Raw genomic sequence first — 13278 nt, 5'->3', positions numbered from 1 at the left:
ATATTCAAAATCAGAGACATTACTTTGCTGACTAAGGTCTGTCTAGTAAAGGCTATGGTTTTTCCTGTGGTCATGTATGGATGTGAGAGTTGGACTGTGAAAAAGGCTGAGCGCCAAAGAATTGATGCTTTTGAACTGTGGTGTTGGAGAAGACTTGAGAGTCCCTTGGACTGCAAGGAGATCCAACCAGTCCATTCTGAAGGAGATCCGTCCTGGGATTTCTTTGGAAGGAATGATGCTAAAGCTGAAATTCCAGTACTTTGGCCACCTCATGAGAAGAGTTGACTCATTGGAAAAGATTCTGATGCTGGGAGGGATTGGGGGCAGAAAGAGAAGGGGACGACAGAGGATGAGATGGCTGGATGGCATCATGGACTCGATGGATGTGAGTCTGAGTGAACTCCGGGAGTTGGTGATGGACAGGGAGGCCTGGCATGCTGTGATTCATGGGGTCGCAAAGAGTTGGACATGACTGAGTGACTGAACTGAACTGAACTGATATATATATATATACATACATATACATATGTTTGTTCACGGGGTTCTCAAGGCAAGAATACTGAAGTGGTTTGCCATTCCCTTCTCCAGTGGACCACATTTTGTCAGAACTCTCCACCATGACCTGTCCGTCTTGGGTGGCCCTACATGGCATGGCTCATAGTTTCATTGAGTCAGACAAGGCTGTGGTCCATAAAAGGAAATCAGTCCTGAATATTCATTGGAAGGACTGATACTGAAAATGAAACTCCAATATTTTGGCCACCTGATGCGAAGAACTGATTCAATGGAAAAGACCCTGATGCTGGGAAAGACCGAAGGCTTGAGGAGAAGCGGACGGACAGAGGATGAGATGGTTGGATGGCATCATCGACTTGCTGGACATGAGTTTGAGTAAACTCCAGGAGATGGTGATGGACAGGGAAGTCTGGAGTGCTGCAGTCCATGGGGTCACAAAGAGTCGTATGCACCTGAGCGACTGAACTGAACATATGTGCGTGCTAACTAGCTTCAGTCATGTCCAACTCTTTGCGACCCTATGTACTGTAGCTCACCAGGCTCCTCTGTCCATGGTATTCAAGAATACTGGAATGGGTAGTCATTTCCTTCAGGGGATCTTCCCAAACTAGGGATCGACCCATGTCTCCTATGTCTCTTGCATCGGCAGGGGGTTCTTTACTACTGGTGCCACCTGGGAAGCTTTATACATATCTGTGTATATATATAGCAATCATTTTGTTGTACAGCAGAAATTAACACAAGATGGTAAATAAACTCTATAGCAATTTAAATTGATTTAAAAAATAAAATGAAAGGATTTTTTGTTTAAATTGTTTCTTTGGAAGACAACACAGAAGAGTTTTCATGGGCTTTGGAGTCTGACACAGCCCCAGACTGGAGTCCCAGTGCCTCCACTTACAAGGTGTGTTAACCTCCCTGAAACTCAGTTTGCCTATTTACAAAATGGGATAACAATGCCTATCTCAGCATTGCTGAGAAGCTTAAATAAGATAACAAATGGAAAGTCCCTGGCCCCAAGAAGTCAGGCAGCCAGGGCAGCTATTATTGTTTCAACTAACAGTGTTACCTTCATAACTTTCAGTCTTTTAAGGTTTCTTTGTTACAGTTGGAAAATGTGGTGTCATTAGAGCCATGAATTGGGAAGTATTCCCACACACTGATGCCAGAGATCAGGGATACCTTTATCTAACTGGAGCCAGTTCAGCAAATCCTCCTCCCAGCCTTGCACAAAGAGACCTTCACTTTGTTCTAAGGGCCCAATCAAGGCACTGGCATACAATCTTTCTCTTTCCACTATTTTTTGTTAGAGCTACAGGATCTATTCTTTTTCCTACTTGATCCCATCCCCACCAACTCCAACTGTAGATCACCTACTTTGGCAGTGAAGCTAATTTAAACACAGAATAAGAGTCTGCAAGAGACCTGGGGTCAGGTGTCATGATATTGGGGAGCAGAGCAAGAGTCTGAAGGAAATCCAACAGCTGTGCCAGCATCACCCCCTGATTATGTGAGGTGAGGCTTCACTCTACTTCCTACATCCTCCACCCTCCATCTCCTTGCTACTGTTCCACCCATGAGAAAGTCCACAGTCCTCATATGGAAAGTACTTAAGCTCCAAATTTGCATTGTTTACTCCAAGGAACTCTATGTATTGAGGTAGCCAATGAGAAGGCAGAAAGGAACAGGTAAAGTTCCTTGGCAGGTTGAACACAACCCAACAGCAATCACAAGACATCAGATTATTCACTTACTTCCAAACATCAGGAATCAAGAACAAGTCTGGAAGGGGGCCTCCTAACCACAATCTACATAAGGGAAGTAAGACCTGCTCTTCAAGAACCAGAAGTCACGGAAAATGGTGCAGATTTCTCTGTCACAGGCTTCACGGCCCATTCACTCTGGACAGCCCTGCATGCTGTTTCCATGGAGTTGCTCCTTCTCTGCAGCCAGTGATTTCAAATCCAGCAAAGGAGAGGTCCCCTCAAGAGCTCACAGAAGGGCAACCTAGCAACGTGTCCTCAAGCCAGGAAATGAAAGAGCTATATCATCGGCAGAGAGCTGTTTTTAGGGGGTTAGGTCAAATTATGCTCTGTTTCTCATACTTCTTCCTCAAGTACAAGTTGAAAGAGAAAATGTTAGGAAGAAAGATTGTAGGGGAGTGGTTCTTAACCATTTCTGGGCCACAGACTCATTTGAACATCTACAAAGCTGTGGACTCAGAAGAATATACATAGTTGAAATTCTACTCTTCACAATTTCAGGAAGGACCCTAGGTAGGAACCTCTGCTGTCAAGTTACATTTCACAACAATTACCATATGGAGAGATACACTGGCCACATCTTCATTTACTTATTGCCATAAGTATAACGTAGTGTCACCTCAGAATTAACTACAGCACTGGTTAAAAATATAAATCACCCTCCCCAGCCCTAGTTCTTAGAAAATCTGAATCCCCCAGAGGCAGAGCTTAGGAATCTGTATTTCTAACAAGCTTTTTAAAATGATTCTGAGGCAGCCAGCTTCATACCCATACTGTGGTTAATAGCATGGATTCTGGTGTCAGGGAGATATGATTCAAGTTCTGGCTTCACCTTTTAATTTCAGGCAAGTCATTTTACCTCTCTGAATCTTGTCTCCTTTCAGGTCATAAGCTGTAAAAATAATGTTTTACTGAAAGAAAAAGCAAGCAGCTTGTTGTAGTGTAAAGCAGAGAAAGAAAAATGCCTCAGTTTTCTTATTCTGTACAATGGGTACCATACAAGTTTCCTATCTCTTCCCCTATCCCTCTTTGCATTGCCTCTCCAAGCCCTCCCTCGGCACTACCAGCACACTAAGACTGCAGCTGAGCTGGCTTAAGACCACTCATGTAAAAAAAATGCCCTCTAGGCAGCTCAGATGGGCAAAGAGTTGGTATTTGGAAAACAACAGAGTAAAACCGGATGCTGATATTTACTTGCTGTGTGATGTGGGGAAAGCTGTCTAACCTTGTGCCTGTTTCCTCATCTGACAAACGGAGATAATAGTCGTTGCTAATTCTATATAGTTCCAAATGGGCCTTCCCATCTCCACTTTGGCTTTGGCTTTTCTCAACTAACCCTCAATCTGAGAGTAGACAGGAGTAGGGGGCAGCCTTTGAAATTAGACTTGTAGACTTGAGTGTGAGCTCTTACCTCTGTACTTCCTAAGCATAGTGACTGGGTGCTTAAGTCCCCTCTCTGTTAAAAGGGCATACTGCCACCTCTTTCGCAAGGCAGTTGAGAAGAATAAACGAGTTGTCCGTGCAAGCCCATTTGCACGTAGAAAGCGCTCGGTAAATGCTTTTCCCCCCTTCCCTCTGTACAAAGGTGAGGAACTTTCACTGTTCGCTTGATGTCTATTCCACCTCGTGTTGAAGACATCCGGTCTCAAAGCGTGGAGGACAGCAGAGGTGGAAGAGGTGAAAGAGAAAGAAAGCGAGGGGCAAGCAGCAAACTCACGGTAAAATGCCAGTCGGCAGGGTCCGGGAGTCCGAGCTGCACTTGACACCGCACCGGCTTCCGCGCCTGTGTGCCGCAGCCCCCGCCGGCCCGCTACTCCTTTTTGCTAGCAATGGCCCTGAGCGGGAGGCTGCGCGGGGAGGCCGCCCCCTCGCCCCGCTGATTGGCCTCGCCAACCGACTCATCATGCTCTTTGTCTCAACCCGCAGGGGTTAAAAGAAGCAGCGGCTGCTGGGAGCGCCCAGCGAGTGGGCGGGGACGGCCGCTGCTGCCTTGGGAACCGAGCTGCCTCAGCTACCCAAAGCTGGGTGAAGAGGCTCTGTCTGGAGGCTCCGAGTTGGTTAGCGGTAGAGGAGGCGTCATCCTTTTCCCCTGCAGGGCCACGGCGACCGGAAGGCAACATCCACGCCTGTCCACGCCGGAGCATTCGCTATCCACCGGCCGAAAACAGGTAAAGAAAAAGGGCGCGATTGCCTGCCCCGGAGAGAGGAGGGAAGAGCTCCATCACGATTGGGCGGCTCTCTACCGAATCGCGAGGGCTGAAAGGCAGCCGAAGGAGCACTCCAGCGGCCCGGCTGTGCAGAGACAGGAGGTGGGTTCCACTGAATGATGCCAAATGGGTAGGATTTGCCTAGATTGACAGGACGTTTTCAGGGGGATAGTTAGGGGGCGGGAAGCAGAGGGGATCACAAGCTGTCTGCCTTGAACCCCCTTTGTGTCTCCTGATCCCTTCCTGGTGAGGCATATGTGGGTGGGTGTCCAATCCCCATTCTCTGTCCCCGTGGCAGGCCACCAAAGTCGAATTCGAACTAGATTTCTGTGCGGTTGATTGCGGGGTTGGTAGGACAACGATTTCCCGGAGTGGGTTCGGGGGTACGTAATGGGGGTCGCTTTGGCTTTTATTCACAAGGTGGGAGAGGGAATTCTCCGTCTGGCTTCTGTGGAGGGAGGGGGTCGAGGGAGCGAGATGAGGGATGAAGCTCCTTCTAACCCTTCCCTTCCCTGTTTGCCCTCCGCCATGGCCTGAAGACGGATCTGCAATCTCGCGTGGACAGAGGTCAACCTACCTCGGAATCCAGCTTTCTAAGGCAAACTCTTGTTGCAGAAACGGATCGTGAAATAAAGGCGTGCACTTGTTTCCAAGCTCATATAGGAATCTGAGAAATAACGGGGGAAACTTTGAGAAGGGGGTGTGATTGAGACCTGAAACCGTCAGTTGCATGGAGATCTTATTTGCTACCACAATTCTGTGAGACTTAGACCACTGCCCTCTATTTTGAGAGCCCAATATGGGCTCTAAGCACTATTTCACCTAGAATTCTAAGCAAATGTTGCCTTCCTTCCTGGAGGATTCTCGGGATAGTTGTAGATCAGAAAAGCACCCTGCTAGCACGGGAACACCCATTAACTCCTGAAGGTTGTAATTACCAGTTTCCTGCAGGATATTTTCAGGGCAGTAGCTGAATGGAAAATGTACCCACAGGGTGTTCAGAATGTAAAAGAACGACTGCAAACTGCTTCCATGCAGTCTACTACCTTACTAACCTTTCCCCCTCTCCTTTTCTTTACAGACCCAACTGAGATACAAGGAAGATGGAGCCCAGGAATGTTGCTTTGGGAATTTCTCCTGCAGATTAAGCTTTTCTAGAAAGACTGAGCATTTTGTTACATTCATATAGACGATCATCGTCAGTCATGGCCAGCATCATTGCACGTGTGGGTAACAACTGGCAGCAGAATACAGCCCTGCCACCCTGGGCCCATTCCATGTTGAGGTCCCTGAGGGGGAAGGGGAGTCTTGGTCCTTCAAGGGTCAACATGGCAGAAGGAAAAATGAAATTGCTCTCCGTGAGGGTGGTGCCAGCCCAGGAGGAAGAAACCTTTGAAAACTGGTTGATAGTCAATGGGGCCCTGCCAGATTGGAATATGTCTGAATAAGAAAAGCTCAAGTGCTTGATGAAAACCCTGAGGGGCCCCGCACAGGAGGTGATGCGTTTACTGCAGACAGCCAACCCCAACCTCAGTGTGGCAAATTTCTTGCATGCCATGAAGTTGGTGTTGGGGATTCTGAAAGCAGTGTCACTGCCCATGGCAAATTTTTTAACACCTTGCAGGCACAGGGGTAGAAAGCCTCCCTTTATGTGATCCATTTAGAGGTGCAGCTCCAGAATGCTATTCAGGCTGGGATCATAGCTGAGAAAGATGCAAATCAGACATGCCTGCACCATCTCCTTTTAGGGGCTGAGCTGAATGTGGACCTGTTCTTCAGGCTGAAGAATCTTCTCAGGATGTATGCAAATGAGCAGGAGTGTCTCCCCAATTGCCTGTAGCTAATCAGGATGATAAGGGAGGAAGAGGATTGGAATGACACTTCTATGAAATGGAAGTGGCCCAAAAGATCGGAACTAATCATGGAGAGGGCAGTAAGCCCCGTGACATTTCAGGGCCCCCAGTCAAGAGCCATCAGCACTGCTGATTGTGATGTGATAGAAGTAGATGATACCCTTAATGACTTACATGAGGATGTGATCCTGGTGGAGTCTCAGAACCTTCCACTTACATCCATAGGTGCCCCTCCCCTCAGAGTCAGGGCCAGACTTCAGGATCAAATACTGGTCACTGATTCCCTAAACAGTTCTCAGGCTCAATCTCCTTCTACCAGGGGTGGTTCTGCATATAAGAATGATGGTCCTGGGGATATACATAGAGCCAGGAAGAGAAAATATACTATCCACTGTTCATACTGTGGTGAGGAGGGCCACTCAAAGGAAACCAGTGACAGTAAGAGCAACAAGGCCCAGGTGTTTTGAGAATCTGATCATCACCCTGCAAGAGCTGGCACATACAGAGGAGGAGACATCAAAAGAGATCCCAGGCAAACACAGTGACCTCTCTGAGCCACAGTAAGGTGCTAGACCCAGCCCTAAGTGAACACTTAACTGTATTCAGAGACTGCTGATGGGGAAAACTAGGGTAGGCTGGGGGAGGCTTCTATGTGCATGAATTAATCCACAAAATGGCTTTCTTTGGGGAAGAAGAGGTTGTAGATACCATCAAAATGAAGAAGAGAGCCTGACCTCTGTCCCTGCTTCTCCCTCCATCTGCCTAAGGGTCTATGGGTGTGTCTATTTCCTTGATGATTTTGTTCCTTTTATGAAAGAAGTACAAGTTATTGTTAAACCTTCAAGGACTGAAGGAAACTACAAAAACTGAAGTGCAAATTACCTGAAACTCCCCACCCTTGCATAACCGTTGTCAGTCCTTGGATGAATGGGCTTCTAGATATCTCCCTATTCCTGTGTACCAAGATAGATATTATATACAGATAAAAGTGATCAACTATAACTGTTGTTCTATGCTGTGTATTTTTTCACCAAACAATAAATGTTGTGGAATTCTACGTCAATTTATAAGCATCAAGTTTTCTGTCTCTGTGTGAGATTACTTTTAGGAATACAGAAGGAAAATAATAAGAAAACTAAATACAGAAGCTATAAATGGGGGAACTCATACTGTGAAGTGGAGTTTTATCAACCTCATTTACAGATGAGGAAAATGGAAGCAGAAAGGAGCTATCTCCCAAAGAGTCCCCTATCACAACTGACCTATGGCACTGAACTAAATCTGTATCCATTGGACTTACCTGGTGGTCCAGTGGCTTAGACTCTGTGCTCCCAATGCAGGGGGCCTGGGTTTCAATTCCTGGTCAGGGAACTATATCCCATATGCCACAACGAAGAGTTCACATGCCTCAACTAAAAGATCCTGCGTGCTGCAACTAAGACCTTGCACAGCCAAATAAATAAATAAATACATTAAAAATAATGCCCCAGTGCTTTCTTAGCTAATACATCTTGAGAAATCTGATGACAGACAGGGGAGGGGGCAATAATAGGAAATGGGCATTGTATTTCAGGGGCTCCATTCCTGTTCACTTTGGGAAGGGGTGGTGTTCCCTTCCCTGAGCAGATTCCTTAAATTGCTACTACTAATGCTTCTGAACAACACCCCGTGGCAACAAGACTACCCTTTGGATTGACACTACCCTCTGCCTCCCCCTCAACTGCAGAGAAAGCAGCTGCTCATGAGAGTTCAGTACCAGGAGGCTTGGGATGACTCTGGCTTCACCCTAGCTACATACTAGGGGACGCCAGAAGCCCAAGAACTCCCAGCAAACCTCCCTCTGACCCAAGAAATTGAAATCACTGGGGAAAGATGAAAAACCATCTGGATGCCAGGGCATGTGAAAATACAGGGGACCCCTCCCCCACCACGGGGCAGGATGTAGCTCCAATCAGGCCCCCAAAGCCACGGGGGAGCCCAACATTCTCAGACTCTTATAGGCTTATAGCCTCCATCCTATCCTCTAAATCTGCCCTTGGAAGGAATCTGCCCCCTATTTATCCAAGATTAAAATATCACTCCTCTTTCTACTCACCTTTTTTCAATTTTACTCCATAATCACTTGTTGACTGATTTACACAAATTAAGTTTATGCCATCATAATTTCTCTCTGGGACCAGACAGAGTAGAAAGAAAAATAAATAAATGCTACACCAACCAATGCCCTCCTTTACAGTGGAGTTAGCTTGGGGATTCAGTATAGACCACTTCTTTGATAACCTCTAATTCATCCCCCCTTTCTTCCAGCCTCTATCCTCTTCTATGTCATTTAAAGCTGAAATTGTCTTAAGTTTTATTTCTACAAAATGATGCAAATCTGTGAGTTTATTTCATTTCACACGACACTGGCTTTTCTTTTATGCAGGAAGTATGTATTTTCCGTTTGGAAGATATAGGAGACATGGGCATTCAGATCAGACTGAGGGTAATAGCCAAAAGAAAGCTTTTAGATAATTTTTTGTCTGATAGGTTTCATTTAAGATTATGGGTTTTCTTCCTTTCTTTCTCCCTAATCTTATTCGATGCCGCGAGATGAAATGAGTCTTTTGCCAAGAGATGCTCGCCTTTGAAATACCTTCTTTTGCATTATCTCCCTCCTTCTAGATATGATCTTCTCTGACACCCCAGTCTCATAGTTTCCCCTTCTAAGATCTTTTTGATGCTTCTCAGTCTTCTTTGCTGCAACTTCTTTCTCTTCCTGACTGTTCCATAATAATAGTGACAGAAATTAAAATCACCACAACTGTGACTTACTAAAAGCATATCATGTGTCAGGAACTCCTGTTCTAAGTCCTTTAATGGAATATAGCTCTTTAATCTTCATAGCAATCTCAGAGGGTAGCTATCACTATTTCTAATTTACTATTAATATTAATTACTATTAACTGCCACATATTTCTGGAGAAGGAAATGGCAACCCATTCCTGTATTCCTGCCTAGAGAATCCCATCGACAGAGGAACCTGGTGGACTACAGCCCATGGGGTCACAACGAGTTGGACACAACTGAGCAACTGAGCACGCATGCACACCACATATTTCAGATGAGGAAACAAGCTGGAAAGGTAGGAAATGACCTAGGATCATGCAGCTAGTTCATGATGAACCGTGGATGACACTCCTGATTGGCTGACTCCAAAGCTTATTCAGGTTAGCTCTCAGGCACCGCCCTGTATGATGCAGATGCTGTCACTATCTGTGCATGACACATGAGGAGACTGAGGTCTACGCACAGGAAGTGATTAGCCAAACGTCCTAAGAGTAAGAGGCTTGTGTGTAACACTCAGGGATGGAATCTTTAAGGAACCTTTCTTTGACACACAAAAAAAGACTTTTCTACCTTTCTTTCCCTTTCTCTCCAGGTTGCAACTGCCTGGCAACATCCCCTCTCCCTCCTCAGTTGCAGTCACATACCATTTCTATGTTTTAAGTGCAAATGGTTGTAAATTTAACATATGCAAGAAGTGAAAGCCACAGAAGTCAGTTGGGGAGAGATGAATTGTTCAATTAGTGGTGCTGGGGGGACTTAATTACCTGATTGGAAAAAAGATCTGCTTACTTTCTACCATGACATTAAATATGAATTCCAGATAAATTTGAGAAATAAATGCAGATTTTATACATGTGTGCACTAATTTTTAGTAATATATTGTTGTTATGAAGGGAATGAACAGAATCAAATGTTCAAAAGCAACACCATTTAAAACCGCAAGAAAATAAATATTTATTAAATCTCTGGACTGCAGAAGACTTTCTATGGTTAGGAGTGATGAAAGAAATTATACAGTAAAGGCCAATAACAGAAGATAGCATTGGCAGAAATAAAAGACTAACAGCAAGCTGAGAAATATTAACAAATAATAAAACAATAATAATAGCAAGCTTTTATTGTAGATAGCTAACACTTACTAAGCTCTTACACAGTACCAGGCATATTCTAAGAGCTCAACATGGTTTCATTTCATTCTCATAATAAACCCTGATATAGATGCTAATATTATCTCCAGGTTCTAAAACATTCTTATTTAAGGGGGAAAAAACAGAAAGCATAAAATATAAATATACACCTTAATAAATTATTGTACAGCAAACCACCACAAAGACCAAGAAATAAAACATTAGCAGAACTCCTGAAATCCCTGTGAGCCACTGTAAAATCGCAACCTGCTGACTTTCCCCTAAAGGAAACCACTCTCATGATAGTTATAGCTATTACTTTTATTATTAATTATTATTTTATGGCTTTTCTTTAGAGCTTTACAACTCAAGTATGAATCTCCAACACTGTTTTTTTTTAACATTATTTAAGCAGAACTAATGATACCAAACTTGAGTCTCCGTGCCCCTCACTCACTCAGCAAGGCCAATCTACCAACACTGGTTGTGAAACAAGTACAGTGTTTATTGCAGGGCACCATGCAAGGAAAACGGGCAGTTCATGCTCAAAGACTGAACTTCCCAGTGGCTTGCAGGGAATGGTTAAAGGCAACACTTGGGGTAAGGTCTACAGCTCAATGACTTGCTTTTGACTAGTTGGTGGTGAAGTAATAGTGTGATGTTTTGGGAATCTTAATCATCAACTTTCCTCATTTCTTAATGTGCCCCTAAGACTCTTTAACCCTGACCTACTATAGACTTTAACATGTAATATTTAAAGGCCAATTAGCTCTCAGTTCAATTCAGTTCAGTCGCTCAGTCGTGTCCGACTCTTTGCGATCCCATGAATCGCAGCACGCCAGGCCTCCCTGTCCATCACCAACTCCCGGAGTTCACTCAAACTCATGTCCATCGAGTCGGTGATGCCATCCAGCCATTTCATCCTCTGTCGTCCCCTTCTCCTCCTGCCCCCAATCCCTCCCAGCATCAGAGTCTTTTCCAATGAGTCAACTCTTCTCATGAGGTGGCCAAAGTACTGGAATTTCAGCTTTAGCATCATTCCTTCCAAAGAACACCCAGGACCAATCTCCTTTAGAATGGACTGGTTGGATCTCCTTGCAGTCCAAGGGACTCTCGAGTCTTCTCCAACCCCACAGTTCAAAAGCATCAATTCTTTGGCACTCAGCTTTCTAAGAAATCACAAAATTACCTAAACTTTCAAATAGTTTGGGGAGTTGTATCTAAACTTCTTTAATGAATTTTTCAAATACACACAAAGGTATATCAAATGGTATAATGAACCCCCATTTCCCATCACCCAGCTTCAAGAATTATCAACATTTTTGCCTCTTGATTCATATATAATCCTTCATATTTTTAATGGGTTATTTTGACATTGCTTACTAAATATCATATTAAATGGTATGATTCTTCTGTACTCTATCCATACTTATATTTCCCCTTTTTCCATTCTGAATATTTTTTATTGGGGTTAAATTCATATAACATAAAATCTCCCATTTTAAGTGTACAATCTAGTGGCATTTGGAATACGTTTTTTAAAATGTTCTCTTTATTCTCAGTAGATTTTTCCAAAAGTTTACTAGTCTTTTGAATAAATTTGGTTTAGCTGACTTTTCTATTGTTTGTTTTCCACTTCTTTGATTTCTACTCTTATCTTTACCAGATGTTCCCTTATACCTTAACTAAATTATTATATTGGACATATGCTGCATATATTTTCAGTCTCTTTTGCAGTCTTCATTTAAAATATACACTCTTTAGCTTTAAATTTGCTTTTGAGTGTTGTTTGAGGTGTATTCTACAAGCTTGGCTGAAACTCAGATCTTTCATTATCATTCAGTTCTACATGTTTAATTATCCATTTCCAGCAGTTTCAGGTACTTCTCTGGCTGAAGACCAATGGCAGAATTCAGCCTCAAGACAGTCACAAGTTTCTGTAGACTTCTAGATCCACAAGTTCCAACCATTTTACCATCACCTTAGCTAAATATCACATCTTGAGGTACTCAAATAAAAAAAATGGATGACCTCACTTGCATTTTCTGGAATGAGAAATTTTTTGGCTTTTTTGTTTGGCCATGCTACATCCTCCTTTTGTGAAAATGCAACTACCCTCAATAACATATGGATGAAAAAGAAGATAATCAGAAATTTAGTTTCAAGCAGGACATGTTGCTATACTGTACTGACTAAACCATATTCTTGAATCTAGCTTTTGGGAGTTGGGTACTGGCTGGGTGATTGAGCACTGTCTGAGCTCTTTGAGTAGTGATACTGTGATTCCAATTTGAATATTGTACTTTGTATAAAAGTGGCCAGTCAGGTTCCCTATGGAGGAGTTGGGCAGTTTGATCAAGAGAGGAGGGACATGATTTGCACAGTCTTGAAACCCTGGCTCTTTTTGTTACAAGTTGTATGAAGTTGTGCTCTGTGCTTCACCTTCCTCATTGGTAAACTGGAGTAATAACAGGAAGTCCCTCAAAGGGTTGTGGTAAGAATTAAATGTGTGAGCATTTGCAAAGCTTTAAAGAGTGCCCAGTTCATTTTAAGCACTGTGCCACAGAATACCATTACAATTGCATCAAATGCTTCTGTCCAAACTTTCTGAACAAGCTTGTAGATGGATTACCTAAGCCCTCCCTCTCAGCCTCTTCACAGGGAACTTTATTAAACTCAGTAGCTTTAGGCTCCTTTACCCATGTAGAAGAGGGTGAGAATAAAAATCCTTTAAGAGCTAACCAAATAGTTCCTCTTGGAACAAGAACTGTCTTTGCTTAGGAACATACCTGCAGGGATGCTTGTTTAGCTGGGGAAGGGAGTGAGGATCCAGCTGAGATGGCCTGTATCTAGACGAAGATAGCAGCTTTACTTCTTTGCAGAAGGAACTCTGGGAAATGGGAGCTGCTAAGCCAAGGAGACCAGGAGTGCAAGAGCCAGGCAGGAAGCTGAATGGAAGAGAAGTGTGAGTGAAACTGCCCTG

At 43.9% G+C, this 13278-nt stretch overlaps 2 protein-coding genes across 2 annotated transcripts in view; one reads left to right on the top strand and one right to left on the bottom strand.

Annotated features, from left to right (window-relative positions):
* The window catches only part of SLC25A53 (solute carrier family 25 member 53), a 15155-nt gene extending 11041 nt beyond the window's left edge, over nt 1–4114 (bottom strand). The window contains exon 1 of the mRNA XM_040264985.1: nt 3997–4114. The gene's annotated coding sequence lies outside the window, so the exon portion shown is untranslated. The remainder of the gene's footprint in view (nt 1–3996) is intronic.
* Nucleotides 4115–4293: 179 nt separating this feature from the next.
* Nucleotides 4294–7341, top strand: ZCCHC18 (zinc finger CCHC-type containing 18). The gene is given in 4 exon segments (XM_040264984.1): nt 4294–4447; nt 5568–6052; nt 6055–6800; nt 6802–7341. Coding segments are annotated over 3 exon segments (1209 nt in total). The 5' UTR covers nt 4294–4447; nt 5568–5691; the 3' UTR covers nt 6904–7341.
* Nucleotides 7342–13278: the final 5937 nt, after the last annotated feature.

The sequence above is a fragment of the Oryx dammah genome, unplaced genomic scaffold (assembly GCF_014754425.2).
Source record: "Oryx dammah isolate SB20612 unplaced genomic scaffold, SCBI_Odam_1.1 HiC_scaffold_23, whole genome shotgun sequence".
NCBI classification, from domain to species: domain Eukaryota; kingdom Metazoa; phylum Chordata; class Mammalia; order Artiodactyla; family Bovidae; genus Oryx; species Oryx dammah.
Note: the sequence above shows the minus strand (reverse complement) of the source record. Positions and strands in the feature narration are given on the sequence as shown.